Genomic DNA, 20,228 nt, shown 5'->3' with positions numbered 1-20,228 from the left:
CTTAAATGCCTGTGTATGAGGTTAAGAGCTCATGGTTAAACCCTTGCTTTCAGCAACGCAGGCTTCAAGTTGTTTTTTTTTTTTTACACTCATAGGAAGATGATTGACTTGTTTTGTCACTTCGGAGCCTGTAATAGTGCATGATGAACCTCTTTTATTTATTATTTTGAGATAGATGCCTCTAAATATCCTGTGTTCTGAGGAAGGCTTGCTAAATATCCTGCTGGTGGTAACCTCTTCCTTCTTCTTAGAATGTTTCAGGGATAGGAGAAAGTAAGATAAGAGGCAGATAAATACTAAACTGGAAACAGCAAGCTCCATTGTCTCTTTCCCTTTCTCCCTTCCCTTCCCTGTAAGTGTGTGCACTTTTGTGTGGGTGGGGGGGGTTGTATCAGTGTTTTAACACTAATTTTAAAAACACTAATTTTAAACCTACTGGTCCATTTACCATTGTCTCAAGCGAAAAATCAAAAAAGCATTCTTGAACTGCAACCCCTGCAATTCCTGTATTGTTACTTTCTGCTATCTTGGAAATATGTTTAGGTTAATACATGAAGCTTGCATATTCTCACTCTCATCATGGGGGAGGAGAACTGAATATTGTATTGAGGACTAGATTTTCCTGTTAAATGTGCATATAAAGACATGAAGTTCAATTAAATATTGTAATGCTGGCTCTTTAACCTTTTGCCTGGGATTTTTTTTCCTTGTATATTTTTAGTAAGTTCAGTTTCTAGTGCTTTCTCTTCCTTTCCTTCCTCTCTCACCCTGGACCCCAGGAAGCATACTCTTGAATTAACAAGTGTTTTGTAATTTCACTTCCTTCATTGCACTTCACTTGTCAGCGATTGGGACCATTCAGAAACAGGGTTGTATGAGAAAGTTTTTAAGGCTTGCCTTTGCACAACCCTGTTTGTAGGGGATCCTGATGCATTTTATAATTGCCAATGAAGTGTCCGTTTACATTTGAAGGTGCTCATTGTGGCACAGCTGGAGCGTTGAGGCTGGGAAAAGCACTCTGAAACAGCTCAAAACCAGTATTTTGGGGCAGAATTCAAACTAAGTTTGCACCATGAGAGGTGGTTGTGTACAGTAACTTGGAGTCAGTAGCTCCTTGGAGCTATTTTTACAGACTTACGTAAAGCAAACAGGTTATTTATCTGGAATTTTGCAGGCATATATTCCATGGGCTGATGCTGCTCGTATCTTTGTGGGGAAGGTGAGAAAAAGTTTATTTAAGTAAGAGGCTCCTCGTCAGGGGCTGCAACATGTTTCCAGGCAGAACGGAGCGTGTAGTGTGTTCGGTGCGGGGCGAGCTTTCTGCTCTTGAACACAAGTGTTACTGTCAAGATGGCGTTTCTCTTGCTGGTGTCAGCAGCAAGGTGCCTTCTCTTCTGTGCCTGTGAGATAATTTATGCCGTTGCTAGCTCACCATATCACAGATTGTCATTTGCATTGAAACCAGGCTCTGCTTAGGAGCCGAGTGGTGTGACTTCAGCTTGCAAACGTGCTGTTCTGCGTTAGGCCTTCTTTGCTTTCTGTTTTTCCTACTAATATAATTGCAGGAAAAAGTGGTTATCGAGGTCGGTTTGCATAGATATACTGGGAGTGTTTTCCGGTTCCAACAAAATAAACTTAGTTCCTGAAGTGTTTCAAACCTGGGTATGAGTAAGTGAATGCCCATAAACCTGACTTCATTTGTAGGGGTTGAGTAGTGCCTTGTTGCAATGTGCCTGCAGTTGAAGCCTTACTGTAATCTGTTTCTAGAAGCAGGCAAGCAAATGAGTGTTCAGCATTGATTGAAAGGAACGACAGGAGAGGGATAAATTGTGCCTGCTGACCATGAGAGCTGCTGGATAGAGCAGAGAGTTAAAGGAGGACAGACCTTGCCATGTTTGTTTTCCTGCTAGCACTTAAACCTTTGGAACGCCACAAATGGGTTTTGTTAACGCTCCTTCCCGAGTGGTGCATGTTAATTCTTGCTTGCCCTATAAAATGAGCCGTGCCTGTACAAGCCTTTGTAGGAGGAGGTGACAGCGGATCAATCACTGCAGCACCTGACACAGCACAAGACATGGCGTTAGGTCTGCTGTGCTTCTTGGCTTCTGGGCCCAAGCTCTGGTGGTAACCGTGCTGTGGCAGTTGCATGAAGAAGCTTGCCCTCTCTCCGAAGAATAGCTGACACCTCTTAAAGCAAGCTTATTTTTATCCTGTAACTGTTAACACTTTTAAAGAAAAAGCAATTCAGTTCTTTAGTCAAAATATGTATGGGTTGGAAAGCAGAAGAGAATTTTACTTCAGGCTACAGATTGTTTTTCCTTCAGTTTTCAGCAACTGAGAAGTGGGAAAGAAAAGTGGCCTTTAGAGGAAGAATTTTGTTTTTCTATTCTTTTAATCAGGCTGTTCTGCGTAGCCACTTGAGCCCTTCTGGTCTCATTAAAAAGCCTGAGCTTTGTTCTGAAATGTGCTCGCTTCACCTGCATGTTCTGACTGTGTCCGTACTGTGTTTTTTCCCCTGGCAACATCAGTTCACCTGCTGTCCAAGAATACAGCCCAAATTAAACATCCAACTTGTTCTGCTTTAACATTTATTTTGTTTGGTGCCATCAGTGTGTTAGGTGATCAGTGGAAATGGAAGGTTACTGCTCAGAGGCGGTTGGGTGAGGTGGTTTTTTAGACCTTTGAACTGTCCACTTCCTAACAAGAAGAGGGATATAAACAGGCATCAAAAACAATTAAATTGAATCTGGTAAGCAGTCTCAGTGTACCAGCTTGTATCTCATATGGGAGTCCTGAACATACCGATACTGTTCTGGTTCCAGTTTCGTACAGTTGAAGCTGATGAGACCAGATGGGGGAAATTAGGAAATTTCCAGGCCTCCCCCTCTAGCTGATGTAGCTGATTATGGCAGCTGGCGCAGAAGGACATGATGGCTTGTCTTAGAGCCAGAAGCCTCCCAAGTAGTCGCTTGGGGTGCTGGGTGTGACAGATGACTGTTTAAACATACGAAAACTGAAGACTGGATTGTGTCCTCCTTGAAACGTGTGGTTTAAAACCTTTGTACGAAGCTGAGTGACAAGATCTGGATGTTATTAGGCACGAGAGTTACCTTTTCACTTCCAGCATCAGACATGATACAAAAATGCAAGCTTTGTCCCCTTTGAGGTCTGCTTCAATACCTTCGCTGATGTCTGCACTGCTGTTACTTTGCTTGCTGGGTGTCCCTTTGGAGTCAAGCTATGTAGTCTGGCCTTTGCTCTGACATCTCCTTCCCTCTCTCCCCTCCATGCTGAAGGTGTTACACAACTCTAGTTTCTCTTTATTCCTGTTTCTCTGCCTGCTTTCTTCACTGAGCTTCTCCACCATATTTGCCCTTTGTCTCAGCATTTGTCTTGCAGTGTTCAGTTCCCCAGAACTCGTATTCCTTACTTAACTTCATTTGATTTGTCATCTTGAATGCACTCTCCACACCTACTTTTCTTAACCACTTAATATGTTGCCTTTGTCAACATTTGGGCCACCATAGAGGGGTGTCTTGTGGTTATTTGTTGCTTTTTAAACAGAAAACAGTGACATTTAAAGCGGAGTAAATAGTAGGCCAACTTTTTCTGGCTTTCCTGTGCAGTATCTGGTGACTTATGTTAGACCTACATATTGAAACAGCATCGTTTTTCAAAATAGTGTTTAAAACTCTTTTCAGCTCACTTCTTTCTTCCCCCTCAGATTTGGTGATATTTGGAGTCTTCGGTTTTGAGCTCTAACTGCTGGAACCATGTGGATTTGATGTCTTTTCTTTGCAAGCTTCTAATTGTCCTATTAGTGTGTTCAAGACTTTATTTTGAAGGCTAAAACCTGAAAGCTGAAGGTTCAATATTAATCTCTTGAGGTTAAACATGTAATGCCATGTGCAAATACCATTATATGTTGAATTTCATTCCCTTTCTCATGCTTGAGTCTGATACCATGACTGCAAGTGTTTGCAAGGAAGCAGTCCTAGCAAGGAAGCAGCCCTATTATCCTATCCCTAGGTGAAAATAATGTTTCCAATGACAGTTGTGTGGGAAAGGGTTATACTGCTGCTTTTGCCTTTTGTTGCATTAAGCTATAATACCTGAAGCCTCTACAAAGCTGTCTGATCTGGAAAGCACCCGTGCTTGGCTAAGCATCTGGGTAACTTGTCCTTCAAAGACGCGACTGGCCTCTTTCCTCATAAGGTTCGGGAGAGATGTAACATACAGCTTTGCTGAACTTCCATTCTAGCAACGAAAGCACATAGCTCATACCATGGATAATATTGAAGAGAGAGAATATTTTTGTGAGCTAAAATGCCAGTCTTTTAAGCCATAGTTCAATCTGCTATGCAGAGTTCTAATAAATACAAAAATAACCTGAAGTGGTTACTTTTAGACTCTGGCAACCAAATAACCTGACTGTTGGTCTCCTGTTGCAGGACAAAAAGCTAGCAGTAAGAATAATGGGTAGCTGTGTCACTGCAACTTGATAATACAGAGTCTGAAAAGGTCTGAACACTGTTCCATTTAGCTGTGAGGTCTCTCTATGACAAGCAGCGTCCTTTGCTTTCATTCTTGTAGCCTGATCAGATCTCTCCTCCAATTGCTTGTGCGCTTACGCAATGCCCGTTGTTGTAGCGGAACAATGCTTTGAGATGGTGTGTGTGCTGTAACCTTACTGGGTTTTGTCTGAAAGTACCAGCCCTGAAATGTCTCAGGGATGAAATAGAATCCGGTATTCTCTAAGGGAGAGGTGCCCTTACTATCCTTTAGGATATTCTTACCACGCAGAGCTGGTTTGAGATTGAGAACAAGTATTTTTCTTTCAGTTGCACTGGCAAATAAAAAATTATCTTTGCAATTTTGTGTCTATGCCGAAAAGGCATTGTCGAAGGGCTCTGAATAAAACAGGCCATCAGGCTGGCTGTGTGCATTACCAGCCCGAACGATCGAAGGAATTGGATTACTTCTGTGACACCAGGGGAACACTGAACTCTGTGTGGCACTTGCCTTACGGACAATTCAGGACTCTGTATGTAAAGGTTACCTGCTGGCCAGCCACCATCTGAGATCAAGTCTTCAGGTTGCCTATAGGAAAATCTTAGATTGCTTGCTCACTTGATGATTAGCCTGCTATGCATCGTAGAAGTAATTAGAGCCCGAACTGGAGCTCTCATCTCTAGTAAATGAGCTCTGAGCGCTTGCCAGGAGATAGGGCCTCCTGTCAGAAACTACTGGGTTGTGTCTGTGCTAGAATCAGGTTTGGTGCTGACTTCTGCAGCTCGTCTGTGTCCTCTGTGTATCTGTTGTTTTCACCCAGCCTGTGCTAGAATGCAGTCCTTGCGGTTAAGACGGGTGAATGACCTTGCAAGCTAATTTGCCTGGAAAAGTACTGGGGGAATAGATATTAGATGTACTTAACTAATATGGGAGCAATGGGACGAATCAATAGGTTTACTTAATTGAAAAGGAGAGCATGAGCATACTCAAAATAGCAGGTAGCTATCATTGTCATATCTCGGTATGTATTTCAATACTCTTATGGAGTGCTCGTTTTATTTATTAGCACTTCTGGAGCACTTACTGTGGTATTGTATAGCCCTAACCGAAACAAAAAGCCAGGTCAGTGATCCCATTCACCCTTGCATTTTCTTGCTGATGAATTTGAATATGGCAGTGTTAAATGTACGGTCTGTTACTGCCCAGTCAGAAAGGTGAACTGGTCCGAGGTGGTCGGGAAGTGTCACTTTAGAATTGGGGTTACTGAGCGAGGTGTTTTTAGGCCTTTCGTTCCAACTTGGCCAATATTGTTCTGGTTTGAGCATAACTGCCTGAGAAGTACCACTTGCACCCTTCAAAGGAAAGCCGATTTATATGAGATTAATGTAGAAATCTCTTATTCTCTATTCTTTTCCTTAAGTGTGCACAAAATGCTATTTTGTGATTTTAAAAATAAATTTAAAATTATATTGAGCAATGTTTTTTTCTTGAGTACTGTAAGGTCATCTGGCTCCCTTAGGGGTTCAAGTAAAAGCACTGAGAAAGATCAAAGCTGGAAAAGCTCAAAGCAGTATTGTTTCCAGCACTAGGTCAGGTTGGCTGCGGCTATGTCTAGTTGAATCTTGAATATCTCCACGGATGGCAATTGCATAGCCCTGAGTGGCCTGTTCCAGACCTGCTCCACTCTCCTGACACACGACCTCGCAGCACGAGAGCCAGGTTGTTTTGGGTCTCTGCCTTGAGCCAGCCTGCGATTTCTTGGTCCAAGTGTATTCGTGCAATCAATGCCCTCTCCCAAACTGCAGTGCCTGGGCTAAAGCTGTGCCAAACGTTTGATGTTTATCGTTAGTGTGTGAAGTCTTGTTTGCTTTGATTGCGGAGAGGGGCCGAGAAGGCATTTTATTTTGCAAAATGATATGCACTGAGCACAAATTTCTGAGCAATTATCTCTACTTTAGCACAAAAGAGATTAGTTTGATAGAAAGTTAATGCTACTTAAGGACAGGACGGTACATTTCAAAATATCCGTCAGATTCTCTAGAATCCAATAGTTTTCCTTGCACCCTTTCTCCTGCTGTTGGGCTAATGCAAAAGATATGAAACTGTCTTGAAGTGGTAGCAAGAAGCTAAAATTGCTAAATATTGGAGCATTTCCTAGACCCGTGCCCCTTTTATGAGATTGCCTCCTTTGGTATGAGAAAGTAGTTGATATCTGCTTGAGAATCTGGCCCAGGTTGGAGCTGTCAGCTGCCTTTGAAGAACATTTGAATGTGAGGAAGTATGTCTTCTACTTGCCCTTTGCCTGGATGGTTGCTCAAGGGCGAAACGTAGACGCACAGCACTGTGATCAGGCCAAAGGTTTGTATCTAGAAGGAGAAAAATGCTGAGGGAGAGGATGCCTTGTGCCGCCTGTCCCCATGCGCTCAGCGTGTGCTTCCCAGCTTGTCCAGCGAGGGCTGTGAAAGCACTCGGCGGAGCTTCTGCGAGAGAAGGAGGGAGCGGTCGTGTCCTGGGTTACCGGTGAGATGTGCAGCTCGTGGGCTCGGGTGAACCTGGTTCCCAGGGGATGTGTGGGGTAGCTGTGAGGGGAGTGTGGAGCCCCCCACTGCTTCGTGGTGCCCCCTCCCGGCAAGCTTCGTGACAGGTGACATTGCTGGCGCATCACCTACCTGAACAACTTGGCCTTGTTAAATAGTTACCTGTGAAACTGGTGCGTCTGTTGGGAAAGGATTTCAGAATTAACCGCTGAGCTCAAAAAAGACGGGGCTTGGCTGTAAGGAAGGGTTTTTTTTTATCAGCTGTTCGGGAGGTGAGTCTTGACCCATGCGCCAGCAGAGGCTGGGCCTGCGCGTGCCCTTTCCTGCCTAGCGTGGTCTGGGGAGCTCAGCTACATCCAGGCTGCACGGAGCGTGGTTCCTGTTTGCCTTCTGGATCTGAGACACAAAGAAGTCCAGCAAAATACAGCTGAATTCGAAGTTTCAGAAATAACAGGCTGCATTTACAGTTTCTATTTTAACAAGATGATGGTGGCACATGCAAAGCCTCTTAAGGGAGTGTTGGAGAACTGCCTGCGACAGAGGAGCAAAGTTGGTGCAGCCAGCCTCAGTGCTCTGTGCTTCGACCAGGCTTGGGAGCAAACTATCCTGGCTGCCTCGCTTGGATTTTCTTGAGAGAACTGACTGCGTTGCTGCCAGGTTTCCCTTCTGGCCTGACCTAGTCTCTGCTTTGTGGCTAACGAGGGGGCTGGGAGCGAAACCAGAAGCTGTTAAAACACAGCATAGAAGGTATTGTGGCGTAAGGGATCTATACGTGAAGCACAAGTCCAGTGTTGCTTTAATGATTATTTGAGAAGCAGCGGAGCTGCTGTGCCTTAACCCAGGATTATATTACTTAGCACTGCTTGGCTGAGGATTCATTTCACAGTCTCTTACAGCATTTATCTTACAGTTAGTGCATGTTCCTTCTTGTGAGGGTTTCCATTTGATGGAGCTGATGTAGTACCAAACGCAGCGGGAATCGGGTCCCTGACTAGGGCTTGCAGATACAGCAATAAAAAAGTGTAACTTACAGTAACATATTGTGATATTTTTCTTTGCTGCTGCTTCAGTTTAGGGAAAAGATATCTGGGAGCTTGATCAGGCTCCATGACCTACATTTGGATACTTAGCCCTCTCCTTGTTTTGTTCTGCCCGAGAGCCAGCTCTTCATCTTTTTTTCATTTATGTTCATCACGCTGAAATGAGAGGGTAGTATTATGTTGTAGGTGTTTCTGAAAGGTCTATTTCAATACCAGCATTTAAGTGTTGTTAGTTGATGCAGTGGTGGCTGTTGCATGCATCTTTAACATGAATGTAGTGGTAGAGGTGGGGAAGGGAGATGTTTTCAGCCTCTCGTGGTCTGCAAACTTCCTGCCTGCTTAGCCTTAAGGGGAAAAAAATTTTTAATGTATAGTTGAGCTAAAGATGCTTGTGTAGTGATGAATCTTACATTCCTGATGATATCTGAAGTGAATTAATTACAAATGTTGTTTTGTCTTTTCAGTACATCAACTGTGGTAACCTGGAGCAGCTATTAGACAGTAACCAGCATTTGCCCTGGACAGTGAGGGTGAAATTGGCTTATGACATTGCTATGGGAATCAGTTATCTTCACTATAAAGGCATTTTTCATCGAGACCTTACATCCAAGGTACTGTCTATAAAATGAAGGGAAATTTTAAATGAAGGTACTATAACTGATTGTTTGGTTCTTTCTTCTCCTTCCAGCAGAGAAGTACTGTTATATAAAGTGTGATCTAAGACACTGTAAGAAACAAATTCAAATACAGTTTATAGGTTTAAAATCTTTCCCAAAACATGCTGATAGTTTTCATGGGAACTGAAGAAATAATTACGCTGAAGGAAGGTCATTCCTTAAATGAGTTCAGGTTAGGATTTCTCAGAAACCAGCTGCAGAGTTCTTAGTTTTTTGTTCTGAATTATGGTTCAGTAATGTATTACAATCCCTGGATAATTTAGCATAACAATCTAATACTTGCAACAGAACAATCATACAAAGATCCCAAGTTGAGATTATTACAAATGCACTTTAAATTTTATTTTTGTTCTATTTCCCAATACATTTCACAAATCTTCCTTCAACAGGAAGAGTGGCTGTTCTTTACTAATTCACAGTACTGTTTTATATTTCTTCCATTTCTATGGTCAGTAAGACCAAACCAGTTTACCTATGTTTTTTCGGTGGTCTTACAAGGATTGAAAAAGAAAAAAAAGGTTAGTTAGGAAAGAAGGAATCCATACGGAGACTGGAATGAAGGAATCTTGTATGGGAAGGGAAAGAATTAAAAAAGAACTCCTAGAATCTCTGGTGGGCTGGTTTGGAATTCCAGTTCTTGAATAGACTAATTCAGCAATGTAACTATTATATCATACAAGTTAAATTCCATGTGATGAAAATTCAAACTGCCCTAATTCGTTGCTCAAACACTAATGTTGAAATGAAGCTTTCATTTTTCTGAAGTTTGATCTTAGAAATATTTAATGAGTTCCTAGTAATCTGTTGAGCTCTTTTCTCCTGTTTGTTTTAATGATCGCATCACAAACAAAGACTTCTCCATTGCTTCGGCGTACGGGCAAGGTACCTGTATTGTTTATGACTGCTAACGTTAAGTCTGTCACCTCTCGGTGAATTTATTAACTATCCTCCAGAACGGTATTTCAGTGGCAGAGTTTTCAATGGACTTAGATCGGTCTGAACTGCTTTGGTGACAGCTTGTATGGATTTACTTGGCTGAAGTAGCTAGCTAATTCAAACTCAGCTAGAAGTATTGACTGCTTCTAGTTTCATAGAGCACTAAGCTCTGGGAACAAATTGCCCCAGTATTCACACTGGATCCTGCCATCCATTGCAGCCTGTGATGACTGCTGTCCTGTCTGCTAATGACCCTATTTAAGCTTACTCAGGACTTGTAATATGAAAATACCCCAAAAACTGTCTTGGGAAGACTTTATAATGTCACTTCAGCCAAAAGCATCCAGAAAAAACATAATCTTAACCTAAGGGGAACCATTTTTTTTTGAAGATTAGAAGCAGCTTTTATAAATAAAAACTCAGTACAGCGTGTTTGAAAATCCAAGTGACTACCAGCCTTCCATCCACTTTTTTTTGAAATTATCTCAGCATATTGTTAAGCAGATGAAGGACATGCATTTAGCCAAGGGAAAAAATGTTCAACTGGTAGGCGAAAGAAGTATTTCACTGAAGCAGTAAAATATTTCTTCGGATGGCCTTTCAAATGAAAGGTGCTGAATTCAAGAGCGTCAAACTTATGACAAATGCCCGGACTTGAAGACATGTCGGTTTGTGATAGGCTCAGAAAGCTCCATTTAGGTCACCTTGGAGTGTGCAGATAAGTGCATAAAAATAACTGAAAAGATAACTTAGTGGTCCCCCCTTTTTTTCAGTTCATGATGAATTTTAGTGCATTTGAGAGTGGGGAAGTAGAGTTACTGGAAGGAACCAAAGTAACTAAGGAGATCGCCTGCAGTATTTACCATAAACACATGCTGTGGTGGCTAGTCCTATGAAAATCCATTTCCTGAGCGTGAATGCCTTTATTCAGAGCTTTGCATGATTACGTATCATTCTCTGGAGCTGCCCTAACAGCGCTTCAATGTTATCTATTGCTCAATTGGTGTAAGCCATTGTTTAGAAAACGCAGGGTGAGTGCGTGGTTTCAGTGTACCAGCAAGCACATCAGTGGCCACAGGAAGTAGTAAGGGTTATTAAAAAATAATAATAAACTAAAGAGTCCACATTTAACACCACCACCAGCCCCAGCAAGAATTTACAAGTGGTTATGCTGTGTTTGGGTGGGTCTTAGCACTAAGGGTAGTGTGTGTGGATAAAAGTTTGTCGTCAGCTGCCTTCCGGGTAGCTGGTTGTACTGTAATGTTTTCCAGTTCCTCAGTTTTACTTATTTATTTGTTGAAGTGATGTATGCACTTGCCTGTTTTCTTCTTAGGAGGTGAAGTAGATGAAACACCAGACTTTAAGCACTAGGGTACTTTTGAATTTTACTAGTGGAAATGTATTTTGTATTTTACCAGGTTTGTACTGCTGATGGGTTGAGTCGCCTTCCATTCTTACTATTAAATAGTCAACGTATGAGCGAGGTGAGGGAAGATTTGAGAGGCTCAATCCATAGGGAAGAGCTTGTGATCTGGGTGGGATAAGGGTAGATTCAGTAGTGTTCTGTACTGTGCTTCTTCGGTGAGCTTTGGGACTTGATGTGAGGACTTCATTAATTACCTGAGGGTGAAGACAAGGATTTAGACAAAAGTCAGAACAGATGCTGAGTTTGCTGGGATGAAGAGGAAGGTATTTTTTCTAGAAACTTACCTGCCTTGACTGAACTATAAACTGAGACTTTCTGTGCAGGAGTGTCAACGTATGTGTATGTGTGCTGGATGCATAAAGGCTTAAAGAAAAAGTAACCATCCTCTGTCAATCTAGGATTGAAAATTAGTTGTTCCTGACAATTAGTATATGGCAGGATGATCTCTCCCTGCCTAATTGCACCACGTAGCAGAGCAGTGTTACTGCAGAAAGCCAGAGGAAAGGAACAGTAGCGAGGAGCAGATGTAGGTCAGTATAGTCGATGTGGCAGCCCCCGGGGGATGTCAGGCCTGACACCTCACTTGTGCCCTTCCTGCTGCCCCGCTGTCACAGCGGGAGGGCTTGCTGGAGGACAGGGCTGGCCGGAGAGCTGGCATTCACCCGTGTTGTGAGCAGCTCTGCCCTCGGGCCCTGCGCACGGGCTTCTGTAGCTGAAGTCTGTAGCTTGGTCTGCCCTGAGTGACAGCAACAGCCCAACTTGGATCTGTCAGAGGTTCAGGGGGGTTGGATTGGCTCTTCCCAGCCTGCAGATCGTAGGTGTGTGCCTTTTGGTTTTCCAGAATTGGGTGCGATTGAAAACGAGGTCTTACAATCAATAGTAGGTGGTGAGCAGCTTTAGGTAAGCTCCATTGGTGGTAAAATCTATGGAGGAATTCTGATCTCTAGGCCAATATATGTGTATATGTGTGTGTATTCCTGCCAACATGGGCTTTCACTTCACAGTAAATGTGGAATGGCTTGCCCTTCTTTCACGGAGAGATGAGTGGTCTCAGTTACAGAATCACGCACGCAAGCAGTCACTGTGGACTACCTGATGTAAGGTAAACTCCCTGCCTTCGGGCTTGAGAGTGACATCCCCTCACTCCCTACCTTGTGTGCTGTTTTTTTTTGGTCAAAACAAAATAAACCCCAAGCAATGAACAGAACCTTTGTCTGATCAGTCTTCTACTTGCTGCTGCTTCTGTAAGGTCCCCTTTGTGCTAGGCTGAGCTCTTGCCTGGATATTTTGCACAGCACAGGAGGGTTTGCACTGAAAAAAAAAAAAAGCAAGCTGTTACAGTTTATTTCTAATGATAACACTAAACTTTTACTGGTACTTTGAGACCAAAATGGAGCCTGTCCCTTAAACATATTGGTTTTAGTTTTAAAAACATGTACAGTATTGTAAACTTCCTGTTGCACATTAAATTGTCAATTGTGTTTCTGCTAAGGGATGGCACTTTAAACACAGATGATGCATTTAAGTATTTTAATTCAGTAACAGTCATCAGAGGATTGCAAATGATACATCAGGAGTACGTCTGTTTTCTAGAGTGCAATAAAATCTCTGAGGAGTTTAGCTTGTATGTCATAAAACAAAATGATGAGGTTTCTTCATCTGAGCAACTTATTTTTAACTCTGAAACTTTTCAGTCTATTTTCAGGTTTTGTTTGTGTAAAAGGGAGAGTAGAATATTGCATTCATCTTAGCAGGATTATGCTGTGCAAAGCAGATGTTAAGCTGCTGTAACACACAAAGGGGGCTTTATGTTCTTTCACATCTGTCTTTGCATAAACAGCTCCGTTAACTCTTTAGGACTCGTGTACAGAACTCCCTGCTTTTATTAAGAGACTGCCTCAGGAAGGACCGATGGGGTCCCCGTTTTGGGGGGGAGAAAGCATCAAGAACCCAACTGCAGTCAAATACTGCCCTCTGTGACCGTGTGAGCTGTCAAAGGAAAGAATATCCCTCTTTATGTAGAGGTCCAAGGAGAAAGCTTGAGAAGGTCTTCGTGTTTTATTGCCTTGCAGCTTATACAAACAGTGCACTAGTAAGTCAGACAAGTTTTCTTAAAGCCCATGTTGTAAAGCTGCTTGACATTTCGTCTCACTGGCAGTTTTTGAAGCTGTCCCTTATGCTGGAGAGGAAGTTGAACTCCTGTGTCTCTGTGCCAAATTCCAGTAATTAAACTAATTACCAAATTAATGCATATTTTTTCTTTTTTGTATAAACTGGGAAGTGTAAATTTGTCAGCAGAAACAACGCATTATGCTCTGTACTTTTCCTACTAAAATATCACCTCTAGCTTAAATTTTAAAGTTATTTTCAACCTTTCACTCTCTAATGGAGCTCTGTGCCTGTTTTGATCCTGATTTATCTTGGTAGCGGAATGTGAATGCTTAAAAATGTCTCGCTGTTTGCACATAACTACTAGTTACCACCTGCTCTAGGCTGTATAAGTCTCCTTTTTCATGAATTGCATTTTAAATCTGGTAACGAAACTGTCCATGCCATGAATTTGGTGCAATGCTGGGTAACAGCTTTACAAGGATTGGAAGGCTGGTGGAGGAGTGCGGAGATGCTGGCAGTCATCCTTAGAGCACTTGGAGAGACTCAGCACAGTGAAGCATCGCCCCCTGCAAAACTTTCTCCTGAATGAGCAGTATGGGCGTAAAGGTGACATCTGATCATGCTAGTATCCACAGCAAGGCTGTCCTACTGATTTTGGTAGAAACAGGCTTCTATTCTTCCTGGGTTCCAAGAAATTGATATTTAGCTACATCAAAATTTGCACCAGTTGAATTAAATTGGTTTAATCTCACTACAGTGAGCACTTGCAGTGACACTGGCTTTTTTTTCTGGTGCATGTCACCTGCTCACAGCTGATTTAATTGTAGGTAAAAAGTCATTCCTGTACTTACCCTAATGAATTCAAACTCACAGTCAGTACTTTTCATAAGCAGAAAAAAGCCAGGCTTCCACTAATGGAAGCGAATAGTTCAGCTTCCTTATTTACATCATTTAACATAGCGCAGCCCCCTGCAGCAGAACAATTGATGAGTATTTATAAAATGTAGCCCTGGGCTTTTCCCCGTTGCCTTGTGGGGGTGTCCTGGCCTTGCTGGCAGAACCTTTGGAGCAGAAGGGGTCGTCAGGTGGGGTGGGATGTCCGTGTCAGTTCTGCTTGATTTCCCCAAAGGTCTGCACTGAAGGGGAGCCTGGCCCTACAGCATGCAGCTCCTGCTCAGCTGGGAAGGAGCTCAGAGCTGTCAGGCAGCATTACGTGGCAGCTAGATTGCCTGCTCTATTGGTTTAATTTATGTTTTATCCAGGAATAATCTACTTGGGTAACGGTTCTGTGCTGCACCTGAGTGCTGGGGCTGCCTGGGGCTTGGGGGGGAATAGGATTGCTCGTCTTCAGTCGGTAATGTGTGAATGTCAAATGGGATGTGATCGTGTGCCGCTGAGGAGGAAAATTGTCTGTCAGGCTTGTGTTGTGTTTAAGCCGCCCCTTGGTATCAAAGCAGCCCTGTAGATTATTGTGAGTCTTACGCTCAGTAGAACTGTTTCTACAGCTTTTTGGTTATGAAAATAGTTTTTGATCTGAATTAAAATATTTCTCTGAAATCTTTGCAAAACAGGCCTTATTGGAGAAATAACCCTAATACACCAAACTCAGGTGGTAAAAAGAAATACTGTGTTCTTGCTACTCAAAATGAACAAAATGTAAACAATTAATGCAAGATGGGAAGCTAGATTTTAAAAGTAAATTTCTTTTGAATCAAAATTTTTTAAATGACAAATTATGAATCATCTTTAATTGTTGAACAACCCGTGTCATAAAATAAACTGGTTTATGCAGTGGAGTATCAGGGTTGGCATTCCAGTACGCTATGAAAACTCTGCTGTCCTCAGACTTGTTTCTGTGGTACGCAACGAAATGCCCAACGGCTGAATCATTTGAGTAAGATTTTTACAAAAAAAGTTTTATCCTTCTCAGTTTTAAGTCCACTTACAGCAAGCAAATGTTTAAACAGAGGCGAGCTGAATGAATGTGCTCTTTGATAGAAGATAACAAAGCCCATAACTGAGAAGCTTTACTGCTCTTTGGGCAAGCACGGTTGATTTAACTTTGTCCAAGTTTATGAATCCCCAAAGTAACTGCACTTATTACACTTGAGTCATGCTAAACAAATAGAACTTTGCACCTCGGGAGGCTTGGATGCCTTTTCTTTATGTGATTGCAAGTACGTCTCTCTTAACCTTTTAATTGGCAGGAAGAAAACTCACTGCGTGGCCTGAGCCGCAGTCATCTCTGAATCTGTAAACAGCGATGACCTGGACTTGATCTTTTAGACAAGGGACTCGCTTTCCTTGGTAGCTGCATTGTACAGACAAGCCAATACGCTGGGGTCAGCGAGGGGCTTTTGTACGTCCAAGCACAATAAAGCTAGAAAGTGTGTTTCCTGCTGTTCAGCTAATTAATGCAGGGTACCGCTCCGTAGGAGTCAGCAGTGGCTTTGCTGCCTGTCACTGCTGTTGTACCGCCCGCAGAAGACTGTGGAGTAAGGCGTGTGTAAGGGAGTGAATTCTGTCTTGCCCCACTTTTTGTAGGACAGAAAAACTTAGGAAGTCAGTTTTTAATTCATTCGGTCAGAGGGGAAAAGATGTGGTACTGGAATGGTCAAATCATATGTCTGAGTTGTAAATAAAAGCAACAAATATAGATTGATAATACCCTGCATGTGATGTGAGGCTGCCAGACCAGAATTATTGGTGTGTGTCCTTAAATTGCCCTTCCTCCTGACACTGGAGAGGGCATATGAAAGGAAAAGATTGACACCTTTTTCCTATTATCCTTTTCCCTTAAATCAGGTTTATGGTGTACTGTAGAATAAAGAATTTGATTCGAGTCTTTAAAAGCATGTGTGACTCTGCAACATCTTGCATTTTCTGATGGTAATCTGTTGTAAAGCAGAGTTCCTTTTAAGTAATTAATATAGCAAAATATACAAAACTGTTGTTCTGATAACCTTGTATCCTGGTCAGGTTCAGGACCTGAAAGAAAACTTAAGGTGTCATAGCAAACAGCACGTACTGCGTACTTGAACAGTAGGGGAATTAAATCATCTTAATTCTTGCTAGGACCTAGCTGGGTATGTGCTGCCTATGACTGCCTGCTTTCTCAGCAAGTTTTTAAGTGGATTATTAACTAAGTGTAAGACTGTTTGCAGCATCTTAAGTTTGACAGACATGTGATTGTGCGGGGGGGGGGGGGGTAGGGGAAAAGGGTGGTTGCTTTCAGAGAAAAGCTTCTCATAGGCAAATGTCTTCCAAACAATACCTTGTAATCTTGTTCCAGATTTAAAATAAGTAAAACAAATGCTATAAGGGTTTTCATGCACAGACAATAACTCTTCTTTTTTTTTTTCCCCACTCAGAATTGCTTAATAAAACACGATGAGAACGGATACTCAGCAATAGTGGGAGACTTCGGTTTAGCAGAGAAAATTCCAGATCACAGGTACGTGAACTAATCAAAATGTAGTGAGAGTTGCGGTGTGGTTGCAGGTCAGAAGCTCTATTGAGCTGAGTCCCCAAGGCCGTTACTGCATTCTGATATAGAACTTGCGACAAGCATACTCAGTCTTTGATCTAGAACTGCAGGCTGGATGACCAGTGTTCTAGTTATTGTCTGTTCTGTTTTAGTGGTGTCATTTATTTTTAAAAACTGCTCCAGTGAGTAAAGGATTTACTCAAGTTTTTCAGTAGATCTTCCAAGCAGGTATTTGGTAGTTTTGTTATTTAAAACAAAAAACAAAACAAACAAACAAAAAATCTGGATTGGGATCATTTTTATAATAAATGTCCTCTACTGATCCCAAACAACTCTAGCTCCTTTCCATTTTTCTAAACAACATTCAGTGGCATTCCATTATTTTTCTCTTTAACCTCTGTGTTAGTTAAGATCCAGGTCGATAAAGGAGAGAGATTAAAATTACTGTTTAACAGTAGCTCAGCATTTTTCTCTCCGTGGGATGAAACTATGAATTTCACTTATTTGAGGAGCGCACAGGTGAGGTGACTGTCGCAAACTATTGTCATGATTTGAAATAGTCCTCTTGTCATCCCTCTGTTAGGGAGGTCGAGGACAAGGATTTAATTGTCCTCTCATCTTTATATTGACTTGTCTTTCAGGGAATTCTGACTGTTAAATGTGCAGTCAAATTTTCTCCAGTGTGTGCTTCACCATAAAATAAAAAAAAAAAATCCTTCTGGCTCTTCTGACTGCAAAGAAAACAAAAGTTGATCCCAGCTATGCACTGTTTTTAAACTGCGTGTATCCTGAAACAGTAGCTTGGGAGGTCTGAAGGCTTGTGTTAATGTCGGTGAAATATTGATCTGAAAGCTTAACAAAGCGAACACTTTAATTCCAAACTACTGATAAGCACAGTCAATGTGCATCTTGTACGCTCCTGTGGAATCTCTACCTTTTAAGGTTCTTCTGAAAGCTTCAACTGTATCAATAGGAAGCCATCAAAGAATCAGGAAGATGTCGGTGTGGTTTTAATACCCAATTCTGAGATGTCCTGAAAACTGAGAGTATAGTAATAGCTAAATCAAGTATCTTGATACTAATTATATAAGATAATGAAAGTGTTGCTGTAGCCACCATTTCAGTTCTGTCTAGCCTTATCTAGCCTTACCATCATTTTCAAATGCAGTTATATTGTTTCCAGTTTTCTGTCTAGGAACCCATGGTTTTAGAGGCCTTTTTGTGGGTGTTCATTCGAGGACAGCTGGGGGACAAGCTTGATGCCTTTTTTTAAGACCATAGTCTTCAGCCATATTGGAAACATTGTAGAGATGTCAAATCAGCTCTATTCTAAAATCAGTTCTATTCTACTTACTTTTAACTTTTCCCTACTAAAAGATGTATCTGGTGAATCTTGGCTTTTTTTTGTTTGACAAAATGTGCAAGCAGGCTGTGCTGAATACTTTGGGAGCTGCCTGTAGGTATGCATGTAGGGGTAATTGCATGTCCTGCTGAATGAATAGAGAATTTGACATCTAGCCAGAAACTGATCTCCACAAGCCTTTTTAAACATAGATGAAGGAATCCACTCTGCCAAGAGTTTGGAAAACAAAGCTATTGAAATATGTGACCTGAAGATAAAACAATTGAGGGGGGGGAAAAAGGAACGGCGGGGGGCTCAGGTACTTATGAACTGGAAATACAATATGTTGAGTAATTGACCTAGGCTTTCTTTCTCTTTCACCTTCCCTTGCTATTGAATGTTCCAGTAACTACAGTAGGAAATTAGAGTAAAATGCAGTATATTATGGATCCCACTTGTATAGACTTCCGTACGGTGAAAGTTTCTACAGATGCTTGCAGTTACAGAAAGTTTATAGCAATGTGTGAATCGGACCAATTCATTAATGATTATTCTTTTCTCTCCTCTTCTACACCTACACATAGTGAAAAGTTACCAGTGGTGGGGTCACCCTTCTGGATGGCACCAGAAGTTCTCAGAGATGAACCGTACAATGAAAAGGTTGGTACATGTAAATAGACTTTAGTTGTCACTTGTTTCTTTTCAGTATCTGTATACAAGACTTAAGATTTCCATAATATTATTGTTATTTTTTCATTTGTCATATTCCTATAGTAGGTAGGTCATTCAGACTGAGGGAGAGTGTGAGTTGAACAGCTAATAATTTTAATTCATGGAATAGTTTCTTAAGCAGAAATAGAAGTGCCTTTAGCATAATTCACTGTTATGCTGTTTTCCATTTTGAAACACCCCATGTGCAGAAATGTGATAATGACTTGTCTACCTGACACAGCTTGATTTAACCAGGTCTTGCTAGAAATGTCTGGTGATACTTGGTGGTGGTGATTTTCCTGACAATGGGTTAGTGATCTCTTCTTAAAAATAAGAGGTCTGTAAATTTGTACAATTACTTGAATTAAAAAAAAATTAAAAAAAATCAACAGTACTCAAAGGTGATGTGCCTGGATAAAAAATGTTCTCCAAAGGCATTTCTTACATTTTTTTCTATTGGTGGTACTGGAAAATGCTTCTTTTAGTGGAGCATCAGATCACACTAGGCTCTAGAAATAGTATTTTTTCTATCAGGTTGTTCTTTACACAGGGTTTCCTCTGTCATGTGCAAAGATGTTCTCTAAAACACAGTGTAGTTCAGCCCTGCAAGAGCAACTTTTCATGATAAAGCCCACATCCTGTACCTTTTTTTAGCTAGTACTCAATATCTGTTCAATTGTTGGTACTTTAAATGTAGAGGAAAGCAGTAGCAACTTCAGTAATAAATGTGATCATTACTATTTCAAAGCTTTGAGAGTTCCAGTTGACCTAAATTAATAATAAAGTACCCAGATGTGGTGCCACATTCTTCACTAACCCTAGGGCATGGGAGACTAAAGAGGAAGCAGGTCTCTATCAGTGTGAAAGGTTAACATATAAGCCTGCCTTATACCTGAGGGCTGAGGGATGCCAGTTTCTGCTCTGTAGACCCTTATGGAATGCTTTCCCAAATTTTATTACTTGGTAAGTTCAGGTGGGTGGAAATCTGAGGAACTGTGCAGCTCCAGGGATGCTCGGATAAGTGATTACTAAGCAGCATGGAAATTTCAATGGAAAAGGAGGCGGGTGTACAATGTTATTAGGTATCTCAAGCTTTGGGAGATTCTTTTCTCCAGAGGTGCTGAACTGTGAGAAAAGGGGGAAAAAAATTTACATTTTTTCTGAAGAACAGCATTAATATTCTGGATAAGCTGTGTGCAAGTGTATTCTAAACCCCTCTTTCTAACCACAGTGATATATAGGCATGTCATATTTTGGCTATGTTTTTAATTACTCCCATCTGTAAGACATCAAATGCAACTTTACTATTCTTTATGCAAGGAAAGATTTTTTTTTTATGTTGCTGATTTAATAGTGGCTTTTTTTTTGAAAGAGTTTTAAAATCATCATTGCTTTTTGTGCTGCAGTAGGGTTTTACTGTGAGCATATGTTTCTTCACATGGAAAATA

The 20,228-nt window shown here is 41.5% G+C and overlaps 1 protein-coding gene across 2 annotated transcripts in view; it reads left to right on the top strand.

The window, feature by feature from the left end:
- Positions 1–20,228, top strand: part of TESK2 (testis associated actin remodelling kinase 2) — a 77,276-nt gene that overhangs the window by 45,043 nt on the left and 12,005 nt on the right. For both annotated transcript variants that reach the window (XM_083846925.1, XM_083846926.1), the window contains exons 5-7: positions 8,554–8,700; positions 16,612–16,694; positions 18,654–18,729. In XM_083846925.1, the coding sequence (XP_083703051.1) occupies positions 8,554–8,700; positions 16,612–16,694; positions 18,654–18,729 (306 nt within the window). The remainder of the gene's footprint in view (positions 1–8,553; positions 8,701–16,611; positions 16,695–18,653; positions 18,730–20,228) is intronic.

Source organism: Anser anser, assembly GCF_964211835.1.
Source record: "Anser anser genome assembly, chromosome: 8".
Classification (NCBI taxonomy): Eukaryota; Metazoa; Chordata; class Aves; order Anseriformes; family Anatidae; genus Anser; species Anser anser.
This window is presented reverse-complemented; position numbering and strand designations above follow the sequence as displayed.